This window comes from Phaenicophaeus curvirostris, chromosome 2 (assembly GCF_032191515.1).
Source record: "Phaenicophaeus curvirostris isolate KB17595 chromosome 2, BPBGC_Pcur_1.0, whole genome shotgun sequence".
Taxonomy (NCBI): Eukaryota; Metazoa; Chordata; class Aves; order Cuculiformes; family Cuculidae; genus Phaenicophaeus; species Phaenicophaeus curvirostris.
Window position 1 is genome coordinate 109,272,275 of NC_091393.1, and position 14,032 is coordinate 109,286,306.

At 39.2% G+C, this 14,032-nt stretch overlaps 1 protein-coding gene across 29 annotated transcripts in view; it reads left to right on the plus strand.

The window, feature by feature from the left end:
* The window catches only part of NRXN1 (neurexin 1), a 790,728-nt gene that overhangs the window by 647,859 nt on the left and 128,837 nt on the right, over positions 1 to 14,032 (plus strand). For all 29 annotated transcript variants that reach the window (XM_069850390.1, XM_069850392.1, XM_069850405.1 and 26 more), the window contains one exon: positions 7,713 to 7,884. In XM_069850390.1, coding sequence (XP_069706491.1) covers positions 7,713 to 7,884 — 172 coding nt within the window. The remainder of the gene's footprint in view (positions 1 to 7,712; positions 7,885 to 14,032) is intronic.

Consider the following 14,032-nt stretch of genomic DNA (forward strand, 5'->3'; position numbering starts at 1 on the left):
CAACCTCATCCAGGGAAAGGTGTCCCTGCCCACTGCAGGGGTTTGGAACTGGATGAGCTTTGAAGTCTCTTCCAACTCAAACCATTCTAGGATTATATGATATTATGACATAAAAATAATCATTTTAAGTCATGTGTAAATTCTTCCAGTTAGTGAGCCACTTAGGTAGTTTTTTTCAAGTGCGCCTCTGTTGTAAATTAGGTTGATGCTGGGCCCATATTTCATTTACCTCTTCTAAGAGTCATTAGTTTAAGGTTAGAAGCTGCTTAAATTTTATGGAGCAACATTTAAGAGTGCAATAGCTCTGGTAGCATCTGTATGTATCTACATACATAATATTGTTACAGTGACAGTGCTATTTCTTATATGTCAACCAGGGGCATCTGGTAAGAAATGAATATTTATTATTTCTCTATTGATTTAGAAAATCTAGATAATGTAAGTGCATGAAACTGGAGTCATTTGAAAGATTATGAAATGATCTTACAGAGCTTCCAAATAAAATGTGAGAGCAAAATATGTTGCAAACTCTCTCTTCCTCTCTCTTTAACAAAATTCATGAAACCACTGAGCAAGGATCCCAAAGTTAGGGGAGGAAAAAGATTTGTTGCTAAGTATTTATGACTATGGAGCTGTTTTTCAAGTGCTTTGTACTGTCTCTTGAAGGATCTTGGGCCCTTCCGTACAAGAAAGATATTGAGCTGCTGTACCATGTCTAGAGGAGGGCAAGGAGACTGGTGAAGGGTTGGAGAACAAGCTTTATGAGGAACAGCTGAGGAAACTGGAGTTGTTTAGCCTGGAGAAGAGGATTCCGAGGGCCAACTTTATCACTCTCTACAACTACCTGAAAGGAGGTTGTAGTGAGGTTGGTGTTGGTCTCTCCTCCAAGTAACAAGTGGTAAGACATGAGGAAATGGCATAAAGCTGCACTAGGGAAGTGGTGGAGTCACCATACCTGGAGAGGTTCAAAAAACATGTAGACATGGCTCTTCAGGACATAGTTTGGTAGTTACGGTGGCGTTGGGCTGATGGTTGGACTGGATGATCTTAGAGGTTTTTTCCAAACTCAATAATTCTATGATTCTCCAGTCTTGGTGTAGATGAGGGAGTTTGTGCTCAGGTGAGAATGCACAGGTGCTGCAGGGAATATTGGTAGTATTTGTGGCTCTGCAGACAACATTTTTCCAATCTGAATTGAATGAATTGTGGCTTAGCATAGTGTTAGGCAGCAATTTCAAATTTGATTGGTGTGTGCAAGCAGGTATGGCCGAGCTGACGTAGCTTTTTGCAGGAATCTAAGGGTCAGGTTTGGATTCCAGCCACCACTTAACCCAAGTAATTATATCCCTCAAGTCATGAAAAATATTACAAAATGCAAGGATGCTGCATACTGGAGGCTCGACAAGACCAGTCAGCTGTAGATAAAGTCTGACAGAGCATTTTGCAGGGGAGTGTTGCAAAATCATCCCTCTAGTCCCACTGTCCTGTGGTCCAGGAGGCTGAGAATCAAGTAAAGAGCAAATCTTGCCAGAAGTAGCTCCAGTGAGGAAAGAGGAACAGTAAAAAAAGCTGGGAGACTGGATTGAGAGGAAGCCTGCTTTGATACATGGTCCTCAGATTTGAAATAGAATCATAGAACCATATAAAGGTTTGGGTTGGAAGGGACTTTAAAGATCGCCTAGTTCCAACCCCACATGAGGGTAACAAAATCAATGTCACTTGCACAGAGTATCACAGAATGAAATTAGTATCACTTGCACAATGTCTCATACCTCCAGCTGGAAAAAAATCCAAACATTTAGTTTAAAATCATGGGATTAAACATGATTTCCAGACTTTCTGTTAACCTGCCAACGCAGTGGTCTGCAAGGCTCTGGGTTTTAAGGTTTTCTACATAACTGCTTTAAAATGAAAAATGGGATTTTTATCATAACCTAATGTCTATAGAGCTGTGGATTTAAGAAATGAGCACGTATCAGGAAAGTTACCAATAAAAAGTGAGAACTGGCAAGAAGGAACCCTGGGAAAAGCTCGGTTTCCCCTTATAGGCTTAGGAAAGGGAGAAGTTTAGGTTGTTTGTGGAGTTGGGTTGTTTTTTCCCCAACTTTTGGGAAAAGAAAGAGAAATCAAACATTTCCAGACTTTGATAGATAGATGCCAGTCTATCAAAGGCTGAGCACAGGTTGAATGCACACTATCAGACATCAACAAAATCTTTGCTTCCTTGTTTGAAGTGATAACTTTGCCCACTAGTGCTCTGACAGGGTTTTCAAGCCCTTCCTGCATTTTCTACAGTATGTCAACCACTGATATACTGAAAGCTATAATCCATCCCAGAAAATAGTTACCTGTCTGAAGTCATGAAGGAATACACAGCCTAACTGTAAGTACTCAAGATGAGGGATGACATGAGGATGCCTGTGCCTGTAGTGCATTGTCTTGCAGTTAACTAAAAAGTAAATAAATGTGATTACTGCTGATAAAAATTAGGTTGAATATTTTATCACTTCCCATAGAGAAAAGTAGTACCAAAAATGTATAAAAAATTCATTTATGAGGTGAGGTTAATGACGTATTACTTGAGAGCATGACTTTTAAGCCTCATATCCTAAGCATTATCTTCTTTCATCGGGATATAAAAGAAGGATTCAGTTAAGGAACTTTTCTCAGACATTTTATGTTGTCTGTGTCTTTCCCAGGAAGCATTCCCTCTGGAAGATACTAGACAGTAATATGAAATATTGATGGGTCATTAACTGAAATATATGTAGTTACTTAATTAATCTTGGTGTTCAAATTATATATCCTTCCCTTCCTAAGCAAACAATACTGGTTTTACATCTGCATTTTCTTATAGAATTCAGAAAACCAGGAATTATTTTAATTATTTTATGTACATTCCTATAATATATACAGGCTGCCCAGAGAATTCACGGATGCCCAATCCCTGGAGGTGTTCAAGGCTCGGTTAGGTGGGGCTTTGAACAACCTGCTGCAGTGAAAGGTGTCCCTGCTCACAGCAGGGGGGTTGGAACTGTATGGGGGTTAATGTTCCTTCCAACCTAATCCATTCTATGATTATGTTTGAGTGAAAATGATCTCACTCCTCTTAATAAAACTCAAGACGCTTATTCTTCAATAAAATCAAAGTAAACTGTTGGGTAGTTCTAAGTCTTTATTATCACATTCACCAGAAAGTTGTGCACTGGGGACTGACGCTATAAGATCCAAGAGGCTACATTTGAATTTCTTTTTCTCTATTAGTTCACCAGTGGGATTCATGGTATTATTGCTTTTCCTTGGAAGTGGTTACAGGCTGTAAATATTATGAGCTCAGGTTGTCTGAGGTCTCTTCTAAAACTGCTGGTGTGCCAAAGTTGCACAGGCTCATGTTTGACTGTTTCCAGAATTATTACCACAGAGAGCAGTAAAACCTTGCTGATGCTATAGGAAACAACATTTTTCTGGAGGTAGATATGTATACATATATTTTATACTTGCATAGGTTTTACTGCATTTGGAGTTGGCAGATCAGTAGCCGTGGACTCGGGTCCAACAGGGAACAAATTGCCCTGTCAGCTGCTGGCTTGATTTGCATTTCAAGTTTCTTGCTTTGTTCTCGGGTTCATCAGATTTCTGGGTGCTTCATCAGAAGCCTATTAAAGCCAAGGTAGAAGTATATAGAGTACACAATTCATAAAAGGTGTTTGATAATGTTCCACTGGAGTTGCCAGAATAAAATAGTAGCTGCTAGTGCTTTTGAAGACAAAATGTTTTGAAATGATTGGTATATACACATGCATAAACATATGCCTATACTGTGAACAGTCAAAATCCCTAGTATTTCAGAGTACATTAGAAACATAGGATTGGAGATAAACATATATATCTCATGCTTTTATCTGACTGCTTTGAAGCCATTGACATATTTATTCTTGCCCTGTGAGCTTGGACTCCTACAAGTGGCTGGACAGCAGAAGTCAAACTGTAGGAAACCCTGCACAGCACAATGCAGGAATGCATAGGGGTACTTTAGGTAGCAACAAATAGGCTTATTTGCCTGTTGTGGTATCAAGGAAAGTCAACACACCTCCACTATAGTTATCGTGACCTTCCTAGTCCTGATTAGATAAAGGTACATTAGGAAAAGGTCTTGATCTCATTGCTATGTTCTCTCACCACAGGGTGAGACTGAGAAAAATGAAACACAGGTAAAGAACCATGAACAACATGGTGGGCTTCTAAGGACCCTGTGCACAGAGTTGTTTTTTTTCCAGAGGAGCTCCAAAATTATCATCTCTGCTGGCGAGCAAACATAACCTACTAGAAATATGAGCCGGAAATGCTATGCTGTTTCAGGTCACCAGCAAGGATAACATCATTCAACAGTAATGTTGACTTACTGTGGTACTTAGTAATGCACAAACATTTCCATAGTGCCTGTCATCAAGGTACTGAAGAGGGAACCATTCATTCAGCATTTGTCTGATGCTGATTCTGATAGGAAGAATAAGTTTAATGTTGTTATGAATGAACAAGTGATAAAGGAAAATTTCCGTTACTGCACTTAGGCAACTAAGGCTGGCAAAGGTTAAGAAGCAAAAATAGGAATTTAGCTTGCTTCAGTTTTATCATTTTCTTCTATTCCTGCACTATCATGTTGCTATGAAAAGAAGGGAAAATAAAAAGCAGTTCTTTGTAATGGGCTACAGACCCCTTATGTTAAGGATCACAGGACTGAGAGCTGAGATCAGGTTATCTCAGCAGGTTACTGTACATCAGCTGGTCCAAAATAACGGCATGTGCACATGGTCTCAACCGATGACACATGAAAAATAATGTGACTTATGTTATCTTGCAGTGAAGAAGGAGTACAGTGAGTCAAACTACTGCATGGTTATGTGAGGGCTTAAGCCCCCCACAATCTACATACAAGGTGCTTATCACAGCTCAGCTGATGCGTGGTGACTTATTGCTTTGAGGTAGTGTCATCATCTGTCTGGGTCCATGTGTTGTTGAGTCTTTGCATCATATTTAATTTTGTGGTTCTAAAGGGCTGTGCACAATGGGACTGTAGTCCAGATCATGTTTAGCGTGATGTTCAGGAGACAAATATAGATACAAAATTAAAGAGGACCTAAACTTGAAGCCTGGATTTGCTTCTTTGTCTGATGGGAGTTTATGTAAATGCCTGCAAGTGGTAAAGAATTGTGCAAAAATGAAACGTGCTTTAAATATGGAGTTTTTCATGTTCTCAGCTACACAAATATATTTGAACAAAAAAGTATTGTAGAATGTTATCAGCTCTTTGGGTGATACTCTTTGTTATTGCAGCTGCGTGCTTGTGCTTCTGTACATATGGAGGGAAACTTGATTTTTTCACTAAATATATGTATCAAAGGAGGCTAAAAGTCTGCCTCCAAGTCTATAAAGCATTAATTTAACTTACCAGTACCTGGCCTTTTACAATGGTAACTTGGTAACCACTGCAGCACCACGTTCTCTTACTTTGGAAAAGCTGCTGATGTCTTTACCTTTAAGCCCACTTCATTTTGACTGCACCTGGCATACTCCCTCCAAGGTGATTTTTATTTCCTTGTAATTTTTTGATCTAAAATAATATATGTATAGACATATATATAGCAACTAGGAAAGCAGGTATGTAAAGTGTAGGTTAGGAATAGTATAATTATGAATCACCATAAAATTAGTTAGCTTTTTCTAATCCTCAAAGCCTTTGATTTCTTGAAAGTACTGTGAAAAGAGGTGCATATGCCGTTATCGTTACATGTGGTTTTTCTGTATTTCATAAATTAGTACAAGAGGAGACTTTTGTAGAGCCAGAACAACATTATATTTCTTTGTGTATACATTTCTGTATAAAGAGAGTAAGCGTATGAGTAAAATGAGTGAAGCATCCATGAGAGAAAAAGATACAAAATCTATTCTGAGCCATAGTTGAACCAGTTGAAATAAAATAGAGCTGCATTTATTCTCCCAAGTGAACTAGGAGATGGCTCTACAGTTCACGCAAGAAGCAAAAGGTATGCTGAGTAAGGTGTATTGAGACCTCATAGGTTTGGAAAAGTAGGAGGAGCAGCCAGTAGGGAGATGTTAAATCAATCTGCAGGAAAAAGGAGAAATGTTTGGAACATGATTTAAACAACTGCACAAATAAAAAAGATATACTCTACAAAGTCATTATGCAAATCTCAGCAGGGAATAGTGCTTTCACTATTCTAAACCAGATCATAGCTGAAGAGGTGATGGCATAGTGCCATAGTGTTGAAGGGCTTCCTCCAGAGGTGTTCAGCAGCTGCTCAAGGGTATATCTAGAATACACAAGCGCTATTGGAAAATAAAGCCAGGTATTTGAAAGGAGAATAAATAAAGTGGCAGAACTCCTGAGGTCACTGCTTGGGAGACTTCTGGAGACAAGTAGCTGCAGGATGCACTTACTGTGAGGAATTGTGCCAGGGTAGCAAGAGAAAGAGGAGGGAGCAGACACAAAAGCTGTGTGGGAGTGGTGAAGCTGGTTCTAGAAAGACTGAAATAAGTGACCAGGGGGTACAAAGTGAAATGTTTTGTTGTGTTTTGTCTGGTGGTGTAAAACTTTAAGAAGTTTTTTAACTTTCAAGAAGGAATTAGCAGTGATAGGAAATTTCACGTAAGGATGTACTTACTGTGCACAAGCCTCTAATCTCATACAGGGCAGTGCTTTTCTTTTTTCCTTCTTAATTCACTAAGTGTCCTTATTCAGGAATAGAATTGATTCTATAGGAGACAAACAAATATAATGAAACTATTAAGTTAAACTTTTAACAGACATCAAAAGACTTTGTTAAAATATGTCCTATTAGAGTGAGCTTCTTAATAATTAAAAGAAAATAAAAATGATATTTTTGATATCTGATATCACAATCACCTGGAATATCTACAGCTTGGTTCTGAGTGTGAATGTACATACAAAGTTCTGTTAGCCCTAGGCCTCCTCAGACACAGTAGTTCACAGGCAAATCCCAGCAAAAAGCCTGCGTCTCAGTCCTTAGTTGGGAACAAGATATGATCCCAGTGTTACAGATGCTTCTTGCTCCTTTCTGGCTGTGGTCGGGAAAGTCCTTGTTGGTCAGTCAGTCTGTTCTTGTCTTCTACAATGGGATGCAAAAAAACCCCCTCTTAACTAAGGAAAAACAAAAAAGAATTTTCCTCCTTTGTTATCATTTGTGCAGACTCTGAGAATGAATGAGGTTTGGGAGAAGGAAGTTCCAGGGCTGGGCCTTAGATTTTACATCCAGAAAATCCTCAGACCTCTTCCAAGTGACGCACTACAAGGCTTTTTGTTTTGAACGCCTAAAAGGAAAGGTGGTGTTTAATCCTCATGAAGATGAGGGAGGGGGCAAAGAAGACAACTTGAGCTTTTTTACTCCTTTCTCCCTCCTCACCTTGCTCTGAATCCCTAGGAAAATGAGAGAACTCAATTGGGTGAACTAACTCATTTGAAATATCAATTATCCATCACAGAGACATCCAGGACTCTCTGAACTGTCAGGAGGCTTGTCATTGTCACATGCAAACCTTCAGAAGCTACATCTGAGGAGGGAAGATGTTGTTAGAAATCTTCCCCTGTATGACACACTCTCTATTTCTTGGTAAAACAACTCTTAATTAGTTCTTCTTTTTCTTCTTCCCCTTTTCTTTTTTTAAACATGCAGCACCAGGGAAAAATTGGAGTTAAATTTAATGTTGGAACTGATGACATCTCTATTGAAGAGATCAACGCAATCATTAATGATGGAAAATACCATGTAGTACGTTTCACAAGAAGTGGTGGCAATGCCACATTACAGGTGGACAACTGGCCAGTTATCGAACGTTACCCAGCAGGTAAGGGCTTCCACAAACGCTTGTGAGTATGAGGGTGGGGGATGTGTGGAGTTTGGCTCACTTTGTTTCTCTTCTAATACAATGTCAGCTCCTTCATAGCGTTTTAGTATCTGATTAAGTAGTTTAAGAGTCCTGACCAATGTGCAGGTTACGATGATGGCATTTCCTAAGTGTGTTTAAAAGCACAAGTTATGACTGGAAGTGGAAAAATACAGTTATTGAGGCATGAAATAGTGGTTTTGTTTCTTGTTTTCAGTTGATTTTATTGGATTATGGTTTTAGGGGGAAAAAAAGGCTTTGACAAAAGCTACACAGTAAAGTGACTCTCAAATCAATCCCCGAGTGATGGGGTAAAATCTTCATGGAGGAAAAGGTTGTCTGTGTTCTTTTAATTACAAGTTATTATTAAAACAGTCTGGAGCTTACGAATGGAGCAGAAGTGTTCCAGCTGGCATAACCCAAAAGATGTGTTAGTTACCAGTTGTACAATTAACCAACCAAATGAACATGCCTTAATTTAATATGCAAACTGCAGGCTATTACTTCGGCAAGTGATGCTGGTGACTTGAACAGGACTGCTCATGTGGATACAGAGTTGCCTTCATTGGACCATATTTAATTTTATGTGGATGCCATGCACTGAAGATGACAGTGTTGCTAATTTTATTTGTTTTTAAAGGCAACAGGTTTTTTCAGATATGCAAATCCTTTCGTATAGAATAGGATTACTGAGCTGTTAATAGTAACTCACAAACCTGCGTGTTATCTGCTAACGGTTGGGAGGTGTTCATATTATTAAACAAAAGTCAGCAAACCCAGAGCTGTAAATGAAAGGCACTCCGGCTTGTGTGTTTGCTGTTACTTAAATGCCAGTTCAGATTTATCTGTTTAAAAGGAGAAAAATTTTGGGCATGAAGTAGGACAGCAGAATATATTTCTCTAAGGAATGCAGAAGCCATTCCCTGTGCTAATTAACAGTATTTGGGGTTTAAGGAGTTTGTGGGTTTTGCAGTGTTTGAGCTATAGTCTGGCCATTCACCTGACTTCTTAATATAATAAAAATAAAAATGAAGGTATGCATTATAAATGGTAATATACATAAATAAAGCACAAGATTTGAAAACCCCACCTGTTTGCTGATGCACTATGAATGATTGACAGTTTGGGTGGTTAGAAGTCATTAAAACTTCAATTTAAACACGTCTCTGAGAGGTGATAAACTCTTGAGGAAAAGGAGAATGTGGAATGAAATATGTCTGGTCATTTTCCAGATATTCCCCCTTACCCACCTTGTTTGTTCACTTTTGCAGTGGTTGGTAAGTGGTAGCTGAAATAAGGTGGGATGAGGGGCGAGGAGTGTCGCTTTGAGGTTTGGTTGGGTTTTATATTTCTTTTTTTCTTGTTTTACTTGAAACAGTGAGCATGAAAATATTTTTCTTCTCTGTTCTGTTACTTCATGAAAATACAAAGTGGCTACAACAAGGACAAACTGCCGTTGTGTTCTGAAGATAGTGGCACACAGAATTTGTTTATACCAAACAGAGTTCAATTTAGAAAATAGAGTGATTTCCTTGGCATAAGATGAGTGGAAGGGAAAGAGATTGGTGTTTTCTTCGAAAAAGGAAGACTAAAAATTAGAGCTCCTTGAGATTCCTGTAACAATCTGTGCATAAGCTGCATTTCAAGGCATTTTCACTTGCTTCATCAGCCTTGTTTTACTCCTGTATCTTCCAAGCCTGCTGTTGGTCTTTAATTTTCTTTGCCTTTACCATAGCACTGGTTTTTCGCTCCTGTTATGCCATAGCATCGCTTTTGAAATCCATCCCCCCCCTTTTCACCTTCCATCTCTTCTACCTTCCCACCTCACCATACCTTTCTTTTATGTTTCCATGCTGCTCCATCAGGTTTTATACTCTTCATTGAAACCCCATTAAACACTAGTTTCTTCACAGATTGGCAGTAATGCATCTTCTAGAAAAGACTCAGACTTGTCCAGAATACACTGCTGCCTTTGAGCACGGTTCATACTGCTTTGAAGATATTAATGGCACCATGTGAAAAGCTATCACTGTCGTTCCAGTCCTAAAAGCAGTAATTCCAAAGGCGATGTCTTAAAGATATCAGACAACACAGTTTGGCAAATGCTGCTTCATCCAAATTAGATGTGCTAATGATATGGCATGTTTAGGGACTGTCAGTACTTGGTCAACAATCTAACTTACTCTTTGTTCACATTTTGGATGGAAGACACATTGCAGTTGTTCAAGATGGGCCAAATTTGATCTGGTTTGTGTGAGGAAGGGCTCATTAGCTTTAATTTCAGTGCTGGAAAGCATATTCTGGTTTGCTTTGTGCCTATTTTCTGAATTGTTTCTTTCTGCATGATTTCCTAATGTTCCTGAACTACTGTGCATAAGCACAGAGTTATTGCTTCTGCTTCTGAGGTTTTAAAAATTAAGTATAGAAACAAGATGAGATCAGCGGCTTAATTAGTAAGTTTGCTATTCCTAAATATACTAGATTTCTTTTTTTCAAATAAAATAATATAAAGAAATCGGTTGATTGTATAAAGCATAGCAACTTATTGCTTCTTCCTTTATGAGAACCAACTATACTCTGAATTGTACTTATCTGACTAAAAGACATTGCTTGTGATTGATGTCTTAAAATATTACTGCAGATAATGCCACCTAAGCCGCAATACCAGCTGATGTTTTGTCACTTGTTGGGGATGCTGTGGGCACAATAATCAAAACAAGCATCTTTTCCAGAAGAGCTGTGGCCCTGATTGCCACAAGCCTGTGTGAGTTTGTAGGGAGTCTGAACTCGGTCCTGGGTTTCAGGAGCTGCCCAGATTTCAGAGGTCTCGCAAGAGGTTTTTCTAGCTGGTATAGGACACATGATTCTATAATATTGTTTTATGAGCAGTCAGAGGTAGACCCTGCAAAATGTAACATATGGTAGTGCTCCATAGGGCTTCCGTGGATGCTTTGTGTGTTTCGCCCTAGAGCTGCTTAAAATACAGAGATGATCCTGAAAGAAGGCTAGGATCTAACATACTTCTCTTGAACACCGTTCTCCATCCTAATAGACTAGAGTCTTAGGTTTTCTCAGGAAGCTTGTCTGGGCCAGTGCACCTTCAGTTTGTATCTGAGCAGAGGTTAAATGAGAGAGCTGTAAAAGTAAAAGAGGTGGGAGTGACCAGTGGTAGGGGATAATTATCATTGTAAAGGTGGATGGCAGGTTTTAGAGCACAGTGAGGAAAAGTGTCTTTTAGTCCTAGACAAATGTGAAGAACTTGAGTGTTCTAAAGTGGCTGGATGATTTTCAGAAAGAGAGGTTTAGCTTAGGCTTGTGTGTTCCTCAAGACTCCCATCAAAGTTACTTTCTCATTGTGTCAGTGACTGATGATTGAGAATGTCATATTAGTGACTTTTTAACAGCTTGACTAAGATGCCAAGATTCGTATATTCCATCTTTCTTAACTAAATTTGATGTTACAGCTCTTTGCTTAATGATTATCATCCCTTTACGCTTTCCCAAAGAACTTCAATATTTCACCTTGGCCTTTCTCAGATAATGATTTTCCATTAACTTATCTGGATGCAGTCTAATTTCCAATCATATAAACAGGAATGAGAAACCTGCTGACTGTGCAGTCAGAGTTCCTAATCGATAGACTAACCTCATTTTCCATGCAGATCTTTTCTACTCCTTATAGCTTATAGCTTATCTTGTCTGCTTCACAACTAATGTCGTGGCAAAGGGACTGCACCATAGCAGCAACTCTGGCTCCTGTTGTGAATAGGCTGCTCTTGTACTATTGTTAGGTAATTATTCTACACTGAAATGTAGATTTGCAGAGAATGCCTTTATGGTGGGAAACCAAAGGACTTCTTAATTTGGATCAAACTGATGTAAAAATTAAGGCCAAAGGTAAAACAAAATAATAGAAGATTAGGTTTAGTAATGTCAAAGTATTAATTTTATTCAATATTAAATATTATTCAGTATTTCTAAATAAAACGTTCTGATTTTTCACATCAATATTGCCCGGTGTTTATAGGGGATTTAATTAATCTGAAAGCAAAATGTTTCACTTAATTTGAAACAATCTTTTCTTCCTTACCTGAAAGAAAATCTGTTTCAAATCACATCAAATGGGTGGGAAAAAGAAATCTTTCTCCCAGCAGTGCTCATAACCACATCTGGTTAACAAGAAAAACAATTTTCTCAATTTTCTAATTTAGTAGAGAAGGATGGGAATTTTACCAGTCTGGGAAAGTATATCAGCACAAGTGAGGTGCATTTCTAGAGCCACAATACCTGCCATTTATTGTGAAGGACTTTCAAAATCACTTTTCTGTGAATAACTCCACACTTGTTGCAGTCAAAGGGAGTTTGCCTAATGCTGAGTCCTCTAAAAAAATCGGTACAACCAATCATTTTACCAGCGAACACCTACTCTTCAGAACTTCTATCATAATTCAAACTGATGCAAAATTTTCTGGATATAAGATGATCTGGATATAAGATATCAGCCAACTGTTCTATGTTTCATATCTTTTCAGACTACTGGGAATACTTAGCAGTTCCTGGGACCATAGAATCATAGAATGTGCTGAGTTGGAAGGGACTTACATGGATCATTGAGTCCAACCCCTGTCCCTGCACAGGACAACCCCAACATTCACACCATGTATCTGACAGTGTTGCCCAAACGTTTCTGGAATATTTTCAGGCTTGGCACTGTGTCTGCTTCCCTGGGGAGCCTGTTCCACTGCTCCACCACCCTTTGGGTGAAGAACCTTTCCCTAATATTTAACCTAACCCCCCCCAGCACATCTTCCTGCTATTTCCTCTGGTCCTGTCACTGGTTGCCAGAGATAATGATCAATGCCTGCTCCTCCTCCTGGCCTTGTGATGACAGCTCTACTCTGTCTCCCCTTCTCCAAGCTGAAAAGGCCAAGTGACTTATGCACGTCTCATACAGCCTGCCCTCTAAACCTTTCACCAACTTTATGGCCTCCTCTGGACACTCTGCATTAGATTCATGTCCTTTTTATCCTGTGGCACCTAAAACTGCACCCAGTACTCCAGGTGGGGCTGCACCAATGTGGAGTAGACCCTGCAGCAGTCTCAAAGATACAGCCTGATATAGACAAATATCTATAACAAACACTTCCTGGTCATCCCTGCATTTCTGGTCAGTCTTAGAAAAGCACAGCTTAGTTGCAGCTGTCCTCATGAACCCTGTGGGTCAGCAGATGTTGTCAGGGATGTGTCTTACAGACCTAGGTCTGACAGCTCGAGCCTCTTGCACACATTGTTCACACAAGCAGATTGTCCAAAACACTGTCAGATTACTAGAACAGATGTATCTCTGTGTTTGCAGAATATAAATTACAGTTGAGCATACACCCCAAAGAAGAACCTGTGTGAGAGCCCATGTACATTGGCAGAAGATCAAACCACTAGCATGGTTAGTGCCAAGTGCCTCTGCAGTATGGTAGTCAGCAGCTGAAGCTCATGGGACGTTGGTGTAATACAGAATAATTCTGTTCTGGGTTTTGGTTTTTTGCTTTATCACTTAAGGTTAAATTTCTGAGAGCACATATATTGTCTTAGGGACTTTTTCTGGATCTGTGAGCTAAAGGTTGTTATTGCAGAACACCCAAGGGCTCGGGGATGGGGCACCTCATTTAAATGCTTCCCTTTGTCCCTGTATTCTGAAAAATAGACAAAGCATCTGCCACTTTTTCATGGGATACACCTGACTTTAAGGTAGATGCTAAGAGTCATCTATTACCATATATCAAATTTAGGATAAGCTTTATCCCTTCATCTTGGTTTTGTGTGTTCAGATTGACCATAAAATTAACAGGAGATATTTGTGTCAGTACATTGTTTCATGGGAATGGATTAGTATTTCCCTAGCAATCCATGTAGGTGTCTACTGTGCATACCATTGACTTAGAAATACTTTCCAAACTCAAGTCCCTACAGTCACTTCTGAAAAGGACCAAAGATCTATTTCTCAGTCATATGTGTGGTGGCCAGGAGAGATCACACTCTTTCACAAACCTATAGTTGGATATTCTTAATAAATAGACAGGTAGCCTGCTCTAACCACATCCATGCAAAATTA